At 47.5% G+C, this 13,971-nt stretch overlaps 1 protein-coding gene across 1 annotated transcript in view; it reads right to left on the bottom strand.

Annotated features, from left to right (window-relative positions):
- Positions 1-3,752: 3,752 nt before the first annotated feature.
- CCDC198 (coiled-coil domain containing 198) overlaps positions 3,753-13,971 on the bottom strand; it is a 10,892-nt gene continuing 673 nt past the window's right edge. Inside the window, exons 2-6 of the mRNA XM_027909408.1 lie at positions 10,575-10,651; positions 7,627-7,713; positions 6,518-6,616; positions 5,954-6,119; positions 3,753-4,187 (exon numbers count right to left, since the gene is read on the bottom strand). Of these exons, the coding sequence (XP_027765209.1) occupies positions 3,943-4,187; positions 5,954-6,119; positions 6,518-6,616; positions 7,627-7,713; positions 10,575-10,651 (674 nt within the window). The 3' untranslated portion in view covers positions 3,753-3,942. The remainder of the gene's footprint in view (positions 4,188-5,953; positions 6,120-6,517; positions 6,617-7,626; positions 7,714-10,574; positions 10,652-13,971) is intronic.

The following is a 13,971-nucleotide window of genomic DNA, read 5'->3' as shown; positions in this document are numbered from 1 at the left end:
TCTTCCTGTACAGCCCGAAAGGGAGCTGCTGGAGTCGGTGTTCTGGGTGCTTTTCTCTGCAGCTTTGTGTAAGCAGATTGAGGCAATCCCAGTGGCCTGTCACACACCTTCCCCTGAGGCAGGGCAGATAAAGGGTTTAATAAGGTTACTGGATACACCCCGGTGGCTTAGATGGTGTTTTTGGTTTTTTTTTCTCTGCTTTTTTCTGTGTGTTGGGGAAGGAGGATGTTACGTGATGCTGAAGACTCAGATTCCTGAGGAAGTCAAATGCTCTGAGCACCAGGTGGGACAGAGCCCAGAAAGGTTAGAAAATCCCATTAATCCAGACTAGCCAACGAGATCCAGTTACAGCATGGCTTTGTTCAGCTTTATTTACCTAACACCTCTCTTTACTAAGTGTAATTAAATATCTTTTTTTTTTTTTTTTTTTTGCTCAGGAACAGTAACAGAGATGTTGCAGCAGCCCTGGCTGCTTTTTTAAAATACAGAAGCATGGTTCATTGGCATTTCCTCTCATGAACTGCACATTTAATTGCTAATGATTTTGCCAGGCTGGTGCTGACTCCAGGCTGAGCATTATCAATTCGATTTAACACTTCAGCAGAACCGGTTCAGCTCATCCTGAGCTGGAGGAACTTGGTTTGCTCGGGCCATGTTTGCAGCAACAAAAACATCCTAGAACCATTTCCCTGGGAAGATCAAATGTCCTCGTGCTTTGGGGCAGGGATCTATCCGACCTACATCTCCCTTTTCTTCTGGGCTGTGCCATTTGCTGATGCCCATATCCACATCACTAACTGCATAAAATCTCCATTCTTTGTCATTTTGGTGAAAACTGATCATGTGAACTCTCCAAAGGTGCTGAATCTGAGCTGAGCAGCTTCTGCCTCAGCACAGCTTCTCTGTGGGGACACATCTGACCTGCAGGATGGGTCCAGCCTTGCCCAAAAGCTTCAAGTGGTGTGAGATAGCAAACAAAACACCTTTGTTAGCCAGCAGGTAACTCACCCCAGCCCAGGACAGGCAGGCAGAAATGTAACCCCTGGAGATACCCATTAGTCCTCCTCCCAGCTCTAACAGCACAGTGACTGGCTTATATCATCTTTACAGCCCTGAGGTAGCCAGACTTAGGTCAGACAGATCTCGCTCTGCTTCCCTGCTCTGAAACTTTCCCTCTTGGCTCTTCCTCCTCTGCCTGCATGTTGCTCCCCACCACCAAAATCAGACCCTGCACTGGCCTGCACTGGCTTCCTCATCCATATCCTTTAAAACTCATCCCACATGCATTCCTGCAGCCAGGATGCAGCAGTGCTCCAGCCTCTCCCTCCCCAGGGAGGCACATGGGGGTCAAGGTGAAGGGCTCCGCTAAAACACAGACTGGTTTCTGTGGTGTGTGACTGGGACTGAAGCTGAGAGTTTCCTCCTCTCTAAAGCTTATTAAAATGACTCAGCCCTCCAATGATGAGCTAATATCCAGCATTTGGGATTGGGGACTATGCAGAGGAAAAACAGCCCTGTAAAGTCTTCCTTGCTGAGTTGCAGAACACCAGTTGTGTAAGGTTGGGGTTTTTTTTAAATCTTCTGCAATTTGTGGAAAAGTCAAATTTTCGCATTTATTAACAAAGAAAATGTTTTCATTTTCAGCATCTGGAAGGATGCTAGAAAACATGGGAAGAGGATAAGTTGCCACCTGCCTCTCTGCAGGTTGTGATGAATTAATACAGTCAAGAACAGCATGGCCAAACAATTTTGAGCACCAGAAGTATTTCATAGAATCACAGAATGGGTTGGGTTAGAAGGGACCTCAAAGACCATCCAGTTCCAATCCCCTGCCATGGGCAGGGACACCTTCCACTATCCCAGGTTTCTCCAAACCCTATCCAACCTGTCCTTGAACACTTCCAGGGATAGGGCAGCCACAGCTTCTCTGGGCAGCCCATTTCAGGGCCTCACCACTCTCACAGTCAGGAATTTTTTCCCCATATCCCATCTAACCCTGCCCTCTGTCAGTGTGAAACCACTCCCCTCTAATGGAAGCAGATTTGCTGATTTTGTTGCCTCCATAAGAGCAAATCCTGCACACTGTAGATTGATAAATTAATGCTCAGAGTCTCCTCTTTGCACAGTCTGGGAAATGGATCGACTGGTCCACAGGCAGTTGTCCGTGGGCAGCGCTCTTCCCCAAGGGCTGGCGACATGATTATTGGAAAACTAATCAGCTCTATCTGAGATAAATTGCATTTCCACCAATTATAGCTTAATTGTTGACAGATGGGAACACAGAAGGGAGATGTGTCACATCATTAAGAGAACAGGTGTATAGACAAGTGCCAGATTAATTGTTCCAGCCCATTAAATCATTGACCTTTTCAGCACATCCTCAACATCGAACTCAAAGCTCTCACGATATTTCCAGCTCACACACGATGACCGAGCTTATCAGCAAAAGTTCTCGGGGCATTTTGAAAACACAGAGACTCCAGACAGACTCATTAGCCACGAGAAGCTCTTCTCCCTAATTAAAATAATTCCTCTTCCTCTTCCTTCCCTGTGTTGGGGTTTGTTTTTCTTGTTGGTTTTTTTTTTTTTTTCCAGTGGAACCCCGCACTCTGTGTAGGATTTTTCCAAAGAGGAGTTTTTCCCCATGAAGCCCTAGATAATGTTGCCATGGGCCACACATTCGGGGATGTCAAAAGGAGGTGAAATCACGATAGAGCAGCTCAGTGCTGGGTTGGAGGCTCCAGCTTTGGTTGGGGCTTTCCAAGCTGTGATTTCCAGCTCCTGCTCTGCCTGGGATTTTCCGTATAGCTAAATACTGCTGAAACAGAGTCATTCCCTTAAATAAGTGTGAAAATGTGTCTCCTGCTCTTTTCCTGGCTGTGTAAGCCAAGAAGCCGAGGATGCAAAGCAGAAGCACCACAACAGCTTTGTGGGAGGTAGCAGAGGTTTGGGACAGCCAAGCAGGACAAGCTTCATCTGTCCCAAGCCCTGCTTGTCCCCGATAATTGAGAACTCCATATCTAGTTATTCTCGGTCTCCTGGCTTGAAAAACAAAAGGATAAGATTTGATGGACAACCAGACAGGAGACAGGAGAACTGGGGGAAGTTCCCTCTCAGCCAACAAATTATTTTATAAGGAAAAGCAGATAATTTAATTTAAAAATACTGTTTATGTGAGATGGAAAGTGCAAGAATGTCTTTGATAGAACAGAAGTGAACCAAAACCAGATTTTTTTTCCAGAATATTACAAAACTGGAGGTCAATACTGAAGAAAGTACAAGTATTTCTGTGTCTGGTACAGGAGAGGAGAGGAAAAAAAGAAGTCAAAAAGGGAATTTTAGAAATGCCGAAATATTTATTTTAAAGACTTCTCAAGTAAATCATTTTAGCTTGCTTTTTGAATTGGGTTTTTTGGTTTAGAAAAGGTTAAAACCAAGAGTGAGTGACCCAAAAGCGAGTGAAACATTTAATTTCAGTTGGAATTTAATACTTAGGGTTAACCCAGAATTTTCTCCAGGTTCTGCTTGGGTTTTTTCTGTTTTGTTTTTATTTGTTTGCTTGTTTTGGTTTTTGTGGGTTTTTTTTTGTTTCAGGTTTTTTGTGTGGGTTCATTTTTGTTTTGGTTTGGTTTTGGTTTGTGGTTTTTGTTTGTTTGTTTGCTTGCTTTTGTGTGTGTGTGTTGTTTTTTTTTTTTCCATCCTCCTCTCTCTGCTCCCAGTTCACTGCTGCTCTACCCAAGCATTTTCAGTCATTATTTGCTCCACATCAGTGATCTCCTCGTTTCCAGCCGTCCTTTCCCCTGGCCCGTGCTCCCAGAAATGCCACTTGCAGCCAGCACTGTGGCTCCACCCTCAGTCCACCCATCTGGGGGGAGGATTCCCAGTCCCACCAGAGCTGGGACTTGTTTCTTCACCACATCCCTCTCACCCCAAGCTGTGCCACTAGAAATCCCTGTCGAAGAAGTCGTCAAAGAGGGAAACTCTCTCCGTCTTGGTCCTCACGAGTGCAGGTTTGCGGTGAATCTTCTCTTCCCTTTCCCACTCCTCAGACCCCGTGCTGGAGGTGTCCCAGAACAGATCCCTCGTCCGTGGCTCCCTGCAGAACCACAGGTCGACCTTCCCTCTCCTGTCTGGAGAGAGCTCAGCTCCATCGTGTCGTCTGGAGGGCCCTCCACCCCACGTGTTTCCTTGGGGAGAGAAAAAAAAAAAAATCAAATATCGTGTGTTTGCTGAGCTGCATCCTCAGGCACCTGGGGTTTAGCTGGAAATGGCTATGGGCTGCTAGAGGCATGTAAAGAAGATCCTGAGAGATCCCCTGTGAGACCAGACCCCTTGTTCAGGGCAGGGTGAGGTAAAATTCGCTCAGGATTATATTTGGTGAGGTTTATAGAGTCTGGCAGGAGGCAATATGGCTTTATCCCCAAGGAGAAGAGAGCTGAGGTGAAGAAACACAAGGGAATAGGAGACACCACATCTGTTCCCCTTTCTCCTGGTGAAAGTTCACCTTCAGACAAGTTTTTCACTGATTTAAGCGCTTTTACCCCAGGTGGTTCATTGCCAGCCTGTGCCAAGGGTTGTCACGTGCAAGCAAAGCAGAACAGGGCTCGTGTCTGGATGTCAGTCTGAAGTGGTGGATGGGATTCACTTCACTTTCCCCTTCCTAAGGGACAGTGGGAAGCAGTTTCTGTATATAAAATAAAACCCCTTAAATAGTGATTAACCTGAGTGACTGTAACATTTCCACCGTGGTCATCTGAGGGTGGCAGGAGTCCAGAGGCTCCACTGTGCATGTGGATGCAACACGTTGGTGAACCATGCAGGGTGTAAAGCCAGGAGCAGCTGTTACAGCTCTGGCACCTGTTGCTGAAGAGGCTCTTTCTCCAGTTCTTTCTTCTGCTGAGACTCATTTGAGCTTCCCAGAGTTCCCAAGGGTGTTATGACAGAGATGACACCCCAAAATATCAGGGAATCATAGAATATGCTGAGTGGGAAGGGACCCACAAGGATTATCAAGTTCAACTCCTGGCCTCACATAGGAAAACACCAAGAATCCCACCCTGTGCTTGAGAGTGTTGCTCAAACGCTTCCTGAGCTCTGTCAGCTTTGGAGCTGTGACCACCGCCCTGGGGAAGCTGTTCCAGTGCTCAACCACTCTCTGGGAGAAAAACCTCTCCTGATATCCAACCTACACCTCCCCTGACACAGCTCCAGCCCTTTCCTCGGGTCCTGTGACTGGTCACAGGGAGAAGAGATGGTGCTGCCCTTTTGCTTCTCCCTGTGACCAAGCTGCAGGCTCCCCTCATGGGTCATGCCCGGGGGGAGGAGACAAGGCTGACTGTTCTCCCAAAAAACTATCTCACAAGGTCCCTGAAAATAACTGGTGCCTTCAAATCATCCAGGTTTCCCTTTTGCTGCAAGGGGCAGATGGCAGGGGGCCAAACCTGGTGTAAGAGTTGTTTTCCAACCATTTCCCTTTTTTTTTTTTTTTCTGTGTCTGTTCACCCATCCAACATCCTGGGATGCTTTTTCCTGATGTATTCCCTGACTCTCTAAGGATGTTGGACCGAAGGACACCCTCTATTCTCACACCCAGTTTGCTGCGCAGGGGACATGTGGGACAAGTAAGACTCTCCTGTCAGAGGGAACCTGTTCCTCCAGGGGCCTGGCCCTAAGGACTTTGGATTTATACCTCTCTGCCTTATCCATGGCTTTTAATCCCCATCCACTTGGGTCTGTTTGGGTGCTGTCAGAGAAACAGCCCAGAGCCCTGCGACCTCCCCGAGGCATCCCAACGCTTTGTCTTAAAAACACATCTCCCAGCCTTCTTCCCCCAGCCCTTTGGACCTGCACCTTGTCACTGCAGAAAATGGACCAGTGGGAGCATCTTCCATAGTGGAAACCTCTCTGATGACATGGCAAGTTTTATAGCTCCTTGGAAAATTATTCTACTCACCATGGTCGTCTTCATGAAAATGTTGATTGTGCTCAGCAGGGACGGGGCCTCGATTTTCGTTGCTGTTGCTTCTCTGGAGGGTGTCAAGGATATCCATCGGGCTGAATTCCTTGATTTTTTGTTTAGTGGTTTTTGCCTCCCTGTGGAGGTTTCGCTTCAGCTCCTCCTGCGTTTGCAAACGAGTCATCAACACAAACGGCAGAGGAGCAAACACATTTTAACATCTTGACGTGGCACAGCACGGGGGGGTGGGTTGGCCCTGGGAACAACTGCACAGTCGAGTGGTTTAACCTGAGCAAATGGTATTTGCCAAACTGGGCACGTGACACAACATGACCAGGACAGAGATTTCTGGTTTCTCCAGGAGTCTTGGCCAAAGGAGGGCAAAGCATTGGAAAAACAGGAGTTAATTATTGATCACAGAGGCCCTGGGGGTGTTTTCTACCTCTCCTCTGCCTAAGACGCTGGGAAAGCTTCATTTCACCTTCCCAGCAAGAGGCTTTAGGTCTCCTGGTCCTTGGGAGGGACAGCCCCATCCCCTCCCCAAATCCATCTCGGCATTACCTCTCGTCGCTTGCGGGTCAAGTCCAGCATCTGAAGCTTGTGTAAGTGCTGTCGCCTGCCAGGGAGGTGATTCAGGCTTTGCCCCCTCTTCTCCAGCACCTACCATGTATTTAAAGATGTAAATAAATACACCTGCACCTTCTGAAAGAGAAAGGAAGAGCCACCAGCTCACAAACCCCTCGGGCGCTCCTGGATAAACAATCTCCCTGCGTAGCCAACTTGCAGAAATTTATCCCAGATTTCCACTGTGCTTGCAGTTTATCTCACAGCTCTGGGGCATGAGGGGGAAAAAAACTTCATTAAAACAATGCATAAGTGCTTCTGCCCCCCGAGGTGTTACCTCATTGAGTCAGTTCTCCAAGATAATCTCACAATCCAAAGGGAAGAACCACTTTTGCATGTTTAGGGTTGCAGGGGCTGTTTAGAGCACACAGCACTTGCAGCCTTAAAATCTTGGACTTATGGAGTTGGAAAAGGTCTGTAAGATAATTGAGTCCAACCATTACACCCCCACTTCCAAACCCACCACCAAACCATGTCCCCCTGTGCCATATCCACACATTTTTTGAACACTTCCAGGGATGGTGATTCCACCGCTTCCCTGGGCAGCCTGTTCTGATGCCTGACAATCCTTTCAGTGAAGGAATTTTCCCTAAGTCCAAAATAAACCTCCCCTGGCACAACTTGAGGCCGTTTCCTCTCATCCTATCACTTGATATCTGGAAGCAGAGCCCGACTCCCACCTGGCTCCACCCTCCTTCCAGGGAATTGTAGAGAGCAATAAGGTCCCTTCTCCCCACCTACTGCAGGTCATAGGTGTTCAAGTTACCCAGCCACTAAAAAAGGTGGTCTTCTCATATTTTTAGCCTTGAAAATATTTAATATCCTGGCTAAACCAGTCCACCTCATCCAGGGTATTGTCATGCTGGAGATTCAGAAACTTTCCCCTTATTTTGGATCTTTTCACACACACACCGGTGTTTCAGCCAGGGACAGGAGCACAAACAGTGTAAAACATCAAGTTCTGCACTTGGTGGTGCCCAGACTATAAGGGAAAGGATCCTGCAGCCAGGAATGGCCTATGCATGGGCAAAAACTCACGTGCTTACCTTTGATTTTGGGCTTGCAGCCGCTCCTCGCTGACTCCAGGGCTTCACAGGAGAGATTGCTTGTGGAGGGATGGCAGGTTCAAGCCTCTGCAAGTCCAATATTTATAATATTTAGCATTGCTCATTCCACAGAATCTTGAAACCTGATACGAAACTACCCTGACATTTTGCCAGTTCCAATTCTGGCCTGGCTGCTTGGGATACAGGAAGGAGTTTGGCATCTCAGGGAGATCAACATGTTCTTTGTCCCTTCAGCAGCAAACAAAACTGGGGAAGTCTCTTTCATCACATTCAAAGCAGCGAAAGCCCAGTCTGACATTAGTTTCATCCCCGTGGGTGTTTCTCTTTGAGCCTCAGCATCACTGAAGGCTCCATCCAAGACCAGGGTGAAGACAAACCACAGCTCACACTGTCCATGGCAAAGCTGCAGCATGGAGAGGTGCCATAATGTAATCCAAAGTATCCTATTGGGTCATCCAAGGGCAGATCCCAGTTGTAGGAGAGCCAGAGCATCATTCCCTCTGTCCAACCAATCTTTTTTACGTTGGCCTAAGCAAGACCTTTCTTTGCAGAACTGTGCATGGTACAATATGCCTTTCCTAGTGGGGGTGGAAGTGGGGTTTTTTTTTGCTCTACAGGCTGCTCTGAGCATGGATTTTTATCTTGAGGAGCTAAAAATACCTTTTTAAATAATTTCAAACCACAAGATGTTTCATGTCATGGTGTTCATGGAATCATTAGGATTAGAAAGAACCTCTAGAACCATTAAGTCCAACCATTAACCCAGCACTGCCAGGTCCATCACTAAACCATGTCTCTAAGTGCCACAACTACACACTTTTTGAACACTTCCAGGGATATTGTTTTCACCCTTTCTAGTCTCTCCTTCGAGAATGGGAGCTCAGGATAGCTTCCATAAAAGTTAAGGGGGGCATAATCAAAGACTTTGACAGTAAGACCTGACTTAGAGTTTATTTGGAACATCATTAACTCCTTGAATATGAATTAGTGTCCAGTAAATGGTGACATGTCTCTGAGTGTCTGCACTGAACTGCTGCCAAAGCCTGAACTGTAATTTTGAAGCATCCTCTAAATCCGTGCAAAACTCGGGAGAAAAAAAGTCAGCAATGTCATGTAAAAGTGGAACTCCTCATCAGCCCCAAAGTTCAAACGTCTCTTAGCATCAAAAAACCCATAAAACTGAACATGAAACTGAAGAAATGGCACTAGATGGCAGCATGTGACACCACAAACTGCAGTCCCGGCCGTGCATCACTCCTGGATGCCACCAAGGATCTGTCAGTGCGGGGTGGATGGAGGCAAATAACCTCCCACAACCCTCAGCTCATGTCCCTGCCACTGATGGGGAAGCCAAGCTCCAGGCTTTTGGACAAAACTGTGTCCCTGGCTGGGAAATCGACTCTTTTCTTTAGTTTGTGTGAACCTCATCATCTTTTTCTCTGGAAATATTGTCTGACCAAAATCCTCTAAAAGTCCTTGAGAAGGCCACACCATCCTACTCTGCTGTCTTTCAAGATATTCCCACAAGAAAAAGGGCTTTTGCTGGTGCTGTGCACACTCCCTAAGAGCAATGGCACAAGCACAGGGTAGGACTAACAGTGTCTTTGTCCTGCAATGAATATTAACAGTATTTTAATAATACTTAAGTACAGTCGTGATGGAAATAAGATCAGGGACTAAAAATTCCATGCTGGTAGGAGATTCCTAAAGGAGGCTGTGATTCCGCACAACAATTCACAGGGGGAAGCTAGGTTCACTTCAAGTGCTGCTGTCACATCCTCCCACCAAGTCCAGGGACAAGTTATTCAACCTCTGCTCCCTAAAGCCACCAATGTCACCCAGAGCCATGGTCTCGAGTGCAGGGGATTTAACTAACCCTGCCTGGTGGCTCTTCTGTTCTTTGCTATATTAAAAAGACTTTATTCACAGCAAGGAAGGCTCAAGCAAAGCACCCCTGCTCCAGCAGGTTTGCTGTTCACGGAATCATGAAGTTCCTAAAAATACTTTGGGTTGGAAGGGACCCTACAGACCATCTAGTTCCAACATCCTGCCATGGGCAGGGACACCTTCCACTAGACCAGGTTGCTCCAAGCAGGTTCAGGTTAGATTTTAAGAAGAAATTCTTGACTGTGAGGGTGGTGAGGTCCTGGCACAGGCTGCCCAGAGAAGCTGTGGCTGCTCCATCCCTGGAAGTGTTCAAGGTCAGGTTGGGCAGGGCTTGGAGCAACCTGGGATAGTGGAAGGTGTCCCTGCCCATGACTGAACACAGGATTTGAGCTATAGCCTAAACAGTGCAAAGTACAAGGATAGATAGAAATAAAGATAGAAAGATATTTCTGAGTTTTAATTTAGTCATGTAGTAGTAACCCTGGTGTGGAGGAAAAACCTGACTGCCAGGTCAGGTAGTCACGGGTTTTGGGCCTTGGGGAGGAAGAAATCTGGGAAGTGCAGGATGGGGAAATTGAGGGGACTGTGCGCAGGGACAGAGCATTCAGAGAAGCTCTTGAAACCTAAAATAATTCCTCTTTCAGCATCCCTTACTGCAAAGCACATCTACCTGCTTTACCTGCCTCTCCTCTTTACCTGACTCTTGATCCCTAAGCTGGTGCCAGACCCTTATGGGATACTTGGGCTGAAGAGCCAAAACCAGCCCCACATAACACAATTTGGATCCCTTCTGCAAAGGGCTCTGTGTTGACCACGTTTGCCCATGGGGAGCACCAGGATTTGGCTTCAGATACCCATCACCCCAAAGGAAAGTGGGACATCACAGCAGAGGTGGCCTCCTGTCCCACACTGGGACACATGTCCTTGTTGGGTGTTTCCATAGCACATAAAGCTCATCTAGGGATGCCCATGTCCCTGGAAAGCCCACATCAAGGGGTCAATCAGAGCAGCTCCCGAGGAGCTTCTCAAACTCGCCTTACTTGAGGTCTTCGAGGCGGGTGCTGCTTAATGATGCTGGTTCCTTCTTTTTCAGGCACAGTGTTGAAAGAGAGGGGCCCTGGAAGATTAAAGAAATGGATGAAGTTACTTTTGGGTGGTCATCAGCTGCTTAGATGTACTCACCAATAGCCTTCTGCCCTGTTTTTTGGCTGGCATATCCCACTAAATTCTCTCTGCACACTCTAGCAACACATGGAGTATTCTATTAGCTGAAGAAATAAAGTGGATGTACCTGTGTCTGTGATTTTTAACAAATATCTGCCATGTACCTCTCTAGCTTCGCTCTACAACTTCTCATGCATCCTGCGTGTGACCACAACCATCCTTGTGTCTCCTGTGGCCTCTCCCAGCCCCTGGGTCCCCTGTGTGATCAAGGGTTCTCTGCTCCTCTCATGGCCCGTGACCATCAGCTGCCTAAGAAATCCCCCAGCTCTGTTGCTTCCTCACTGCTTGCCTTGTAAGAATTGGGCACAGACAGCAGTTTGGGTTTTTTTCTTGCTGCTCAGCCCCTGAGTTTTATTACTGTTATTTTTTGGTGGGACTGAGAAATACCTCCAAGATGATTTACTGCCCGTGGCAGAGCTGGGCTAGAGCAGCCGGTCATGCAGGAGTTAGAGGGTTGTGGTCAGACAAGTGGTATGATCACAGACCCTGGAAATAAGCCCAGAATAACGTGTTACACACCAGTGATCCCCTGTTAGTTATTAAAGCAGAGCTTTCGCTGAGGCCTGGACATGATCCGGGCTTGGGCCTGTTCTGCCCTGGTGCTCCCAGGTGGACGCCACTGCCTCTTTTGTTCTTTTCCTGCTCAAATAAACACTTGATTGTGCAGTAAGTATTTCTTTTACAGAACAGTTTATCTGTTTATCCCACTTGTTCTCCCCAAAAAAAATGTTTTGAAGTGTTTAAGTTCCATTTTATACGTGGAGGTGAGACAGGTGTTGCTGAGCAGCACCTGCTTCCACGTGGTGGGAGGCCCAAGGTGGCCACAGGGGAGAAGAGCTGGGGATGAAGTGCAGGAATTACATTTTAGATGATGCCAAATTTAATAGTTACATTTAACAAGACAAGCAATACTTTGGGGGTCAGCTTACGGGGGGCATCAATGAGCCTCCTGGAAGATCACCAGGCTGGGCTCTTGGAGAAGAGGGAGAAGCTGATCATAGAATCATGGAACGGTTTGGGTTGGAAGGGATCTTAAAGATCACCCAGTTCCAACACCCTGGCATGGGCAAGGACACCTTCCACTATCCCAGGTTGCTCCAAGCCTCATCCAACCTGGCCTTGGACATTTCCAGGGATGGGGCAGCCACAGCTTCTCTGGGCAACCTGTGCCAGGGCCTGCCCACCCTCATGGTCAGGAATTTCTTACAGTGAGGGTGTTGTGGTATGGGAGGATACAGTGACTCCATCAGATGAATGTTTGCCATGCTCTGCAGAGCCCTGACAATGATTAACCACTGAGTGAAGCTGCAGCTGTTCTGCACATGCAGGAATGGGAACCTGAAGTGAAAATTTCCTGCACAGGAGGCTCCTTTGGGCACAAACTTCAGCTGTTGGCGAACACTCACTGAAATAGCAGCTTGTCAGGGCAAAAGGGGCTTCTTGAGTCATTGCCTCTGTCTGCAGGGCAAATTAGCACATGGGGAATTTCTAAGGGGGAAATCTAAGGAAAATTTCTAAGGAGGCAGCTCGTGGTGCTGAGAAATTTGATATGGCACAGGGAAGGGACTGGGACTTGGGAAAAGCTTGTTCTTGTGCAAGTTACAGCTTTGGGGAAGTTATTTCTCCCTTATGAGGCTATGGGGTCTTTTTTTTTTTTTTTTTTAAATTATTCCCTCCCCTCCTATCCATGCTCGTGTCCTGTAGGAGGTTTATCCTTATCCTCTACAGATACAGAACTTGGGGACAACGGCTTGTTGTCTCTAAACCTGCTCAGTCCTGGGGCAAGGAACAGCACCAAGCCCCAGCTCAAGGCATCCTTATGATTCCTGTTTCTCACCCTTGCACTTCAGCAGCAGCAGGTTCTCCCCTCTGGGGGAATCTGGATTTAACACAAGCCAAGCTGAACCCTCACAAACCAAATAAAATCTATTCTCTTGGAATTCTCTTTGCTTATTTAGACAGCAGCTTGTGCTAATGCATTGCTCAAGTCCTCTTGAGCATACAGTTCTTATTTCTGAAAATAAAAAGTAGTGGAAAAAGGCATTTTTGGGGAGGGGCAGAAAGAGGGGTGGAGATTTTTGCAAAATACACATTTTTAACAAGCACTTCTGATGGTAAGTTTCCAGAACATGAATATTTTAGTTGCTCTTGCTGTCTGTCTGCTGTTGTACAGCCAGACCTGATCTGTATTCTCCCTAAGACCTCTGTTCCAGGAATGTTTACTGCTATCATGCTGTGCTTCACAGTTTCCTGATGTCTGATGAACGATCCTGAAGGAAATATCCAGTCCCTGGTGAAGCAGGAGTGCTTAAGGCCACTCAAAGTGTGTCAGAAATTGATTTTTGGGAATGGGAAAGGGGAGGACGATGTCAAGGCTGCAGATCCTCCTTCCTCTGCATTGCACTTCCTCAGACTCTGCTGCTTTTCATGGAAGTTTCTCGCTACACTCACCTAAAACAGCTGTGGGATGTGTTTGCCGCCATCCAGCTCATCATACAAAGCTACACATCCACTTCCAGATGGATTCCAACCTCCCTCCTTACCTCCAGGAATGGTTTGGGTAGAGAGGGAGTTTAAAGGCTGCATGGTGCTCTTTGTAGGACAACACAGCAGCCACACTGTCTGCCTTCCTCTGCTCCCAGCTTGGGAAATCAGCCCCATAGAGGACAGGGCTGGCATTTATTTTAATGCCATTTTTCCTGCTGAGCACACAGTCCAGAATCTCATTCTGATTAGGTTAATGCTAATGATATGTCCAGAAGAGGCAGGTGAGCAGGAAGGTGTATGATGGGAGTTATAGGGTAGCTGGACAAAGGCTTGCTTGGACACAAGTGGGTGCCATTCATGTGCCAGGTCCATGCTGGGGAGTTGGGCTGTTCCTTGGGATATGAAAGGTGGGAGCAAGGAGCCTGGAATCTGGGCTCTGGTGAGTGAGACACTTCCCAAAACAGGCCGTGGAGTGAAGCGGGGTGGGGTGGGGGTAAGGGGAATGAGTTTTCCAAAAGCTAAAACGTCCTGAAAACGGCCAAAAGCAGATACAGAACAGCCTGTGCACACACCTACACCCACCCCACACTGCAGTGGGTGAACCCACAGCCCCAGCTAGTTCATGATATTCCAGCCATGACGTCCTTACCTGAAGAGGCTCTCCCGTACCAGGTCTCCCGGAGAGGTGGAAGTTCCAGGTGGAAGATGGGTTTTCCCCACTTTTCC

Source organism: Empidonax traillii, unplaced genomic scaffold (assembly GCF_003031625.1).
Source record: "Empidonax traillii isolate 1590-97213 ecotype Southwest subspecies unplaced genomic scaffold, ASM303162v1 scaffold2101:size42897, whole genome shotgun sequence".
Lineage (NCBI taxonomy): Eukaryota > Metazoa > Chordata > Aves > Passeriformes > Tyrannidae > Empidonax > Empidonax traillii.
The sequence above is the reverse complement of the archived record's forward strand: the minus strand, read 5'-3'. Positions and strand labels throughout refer to the sequence as shown.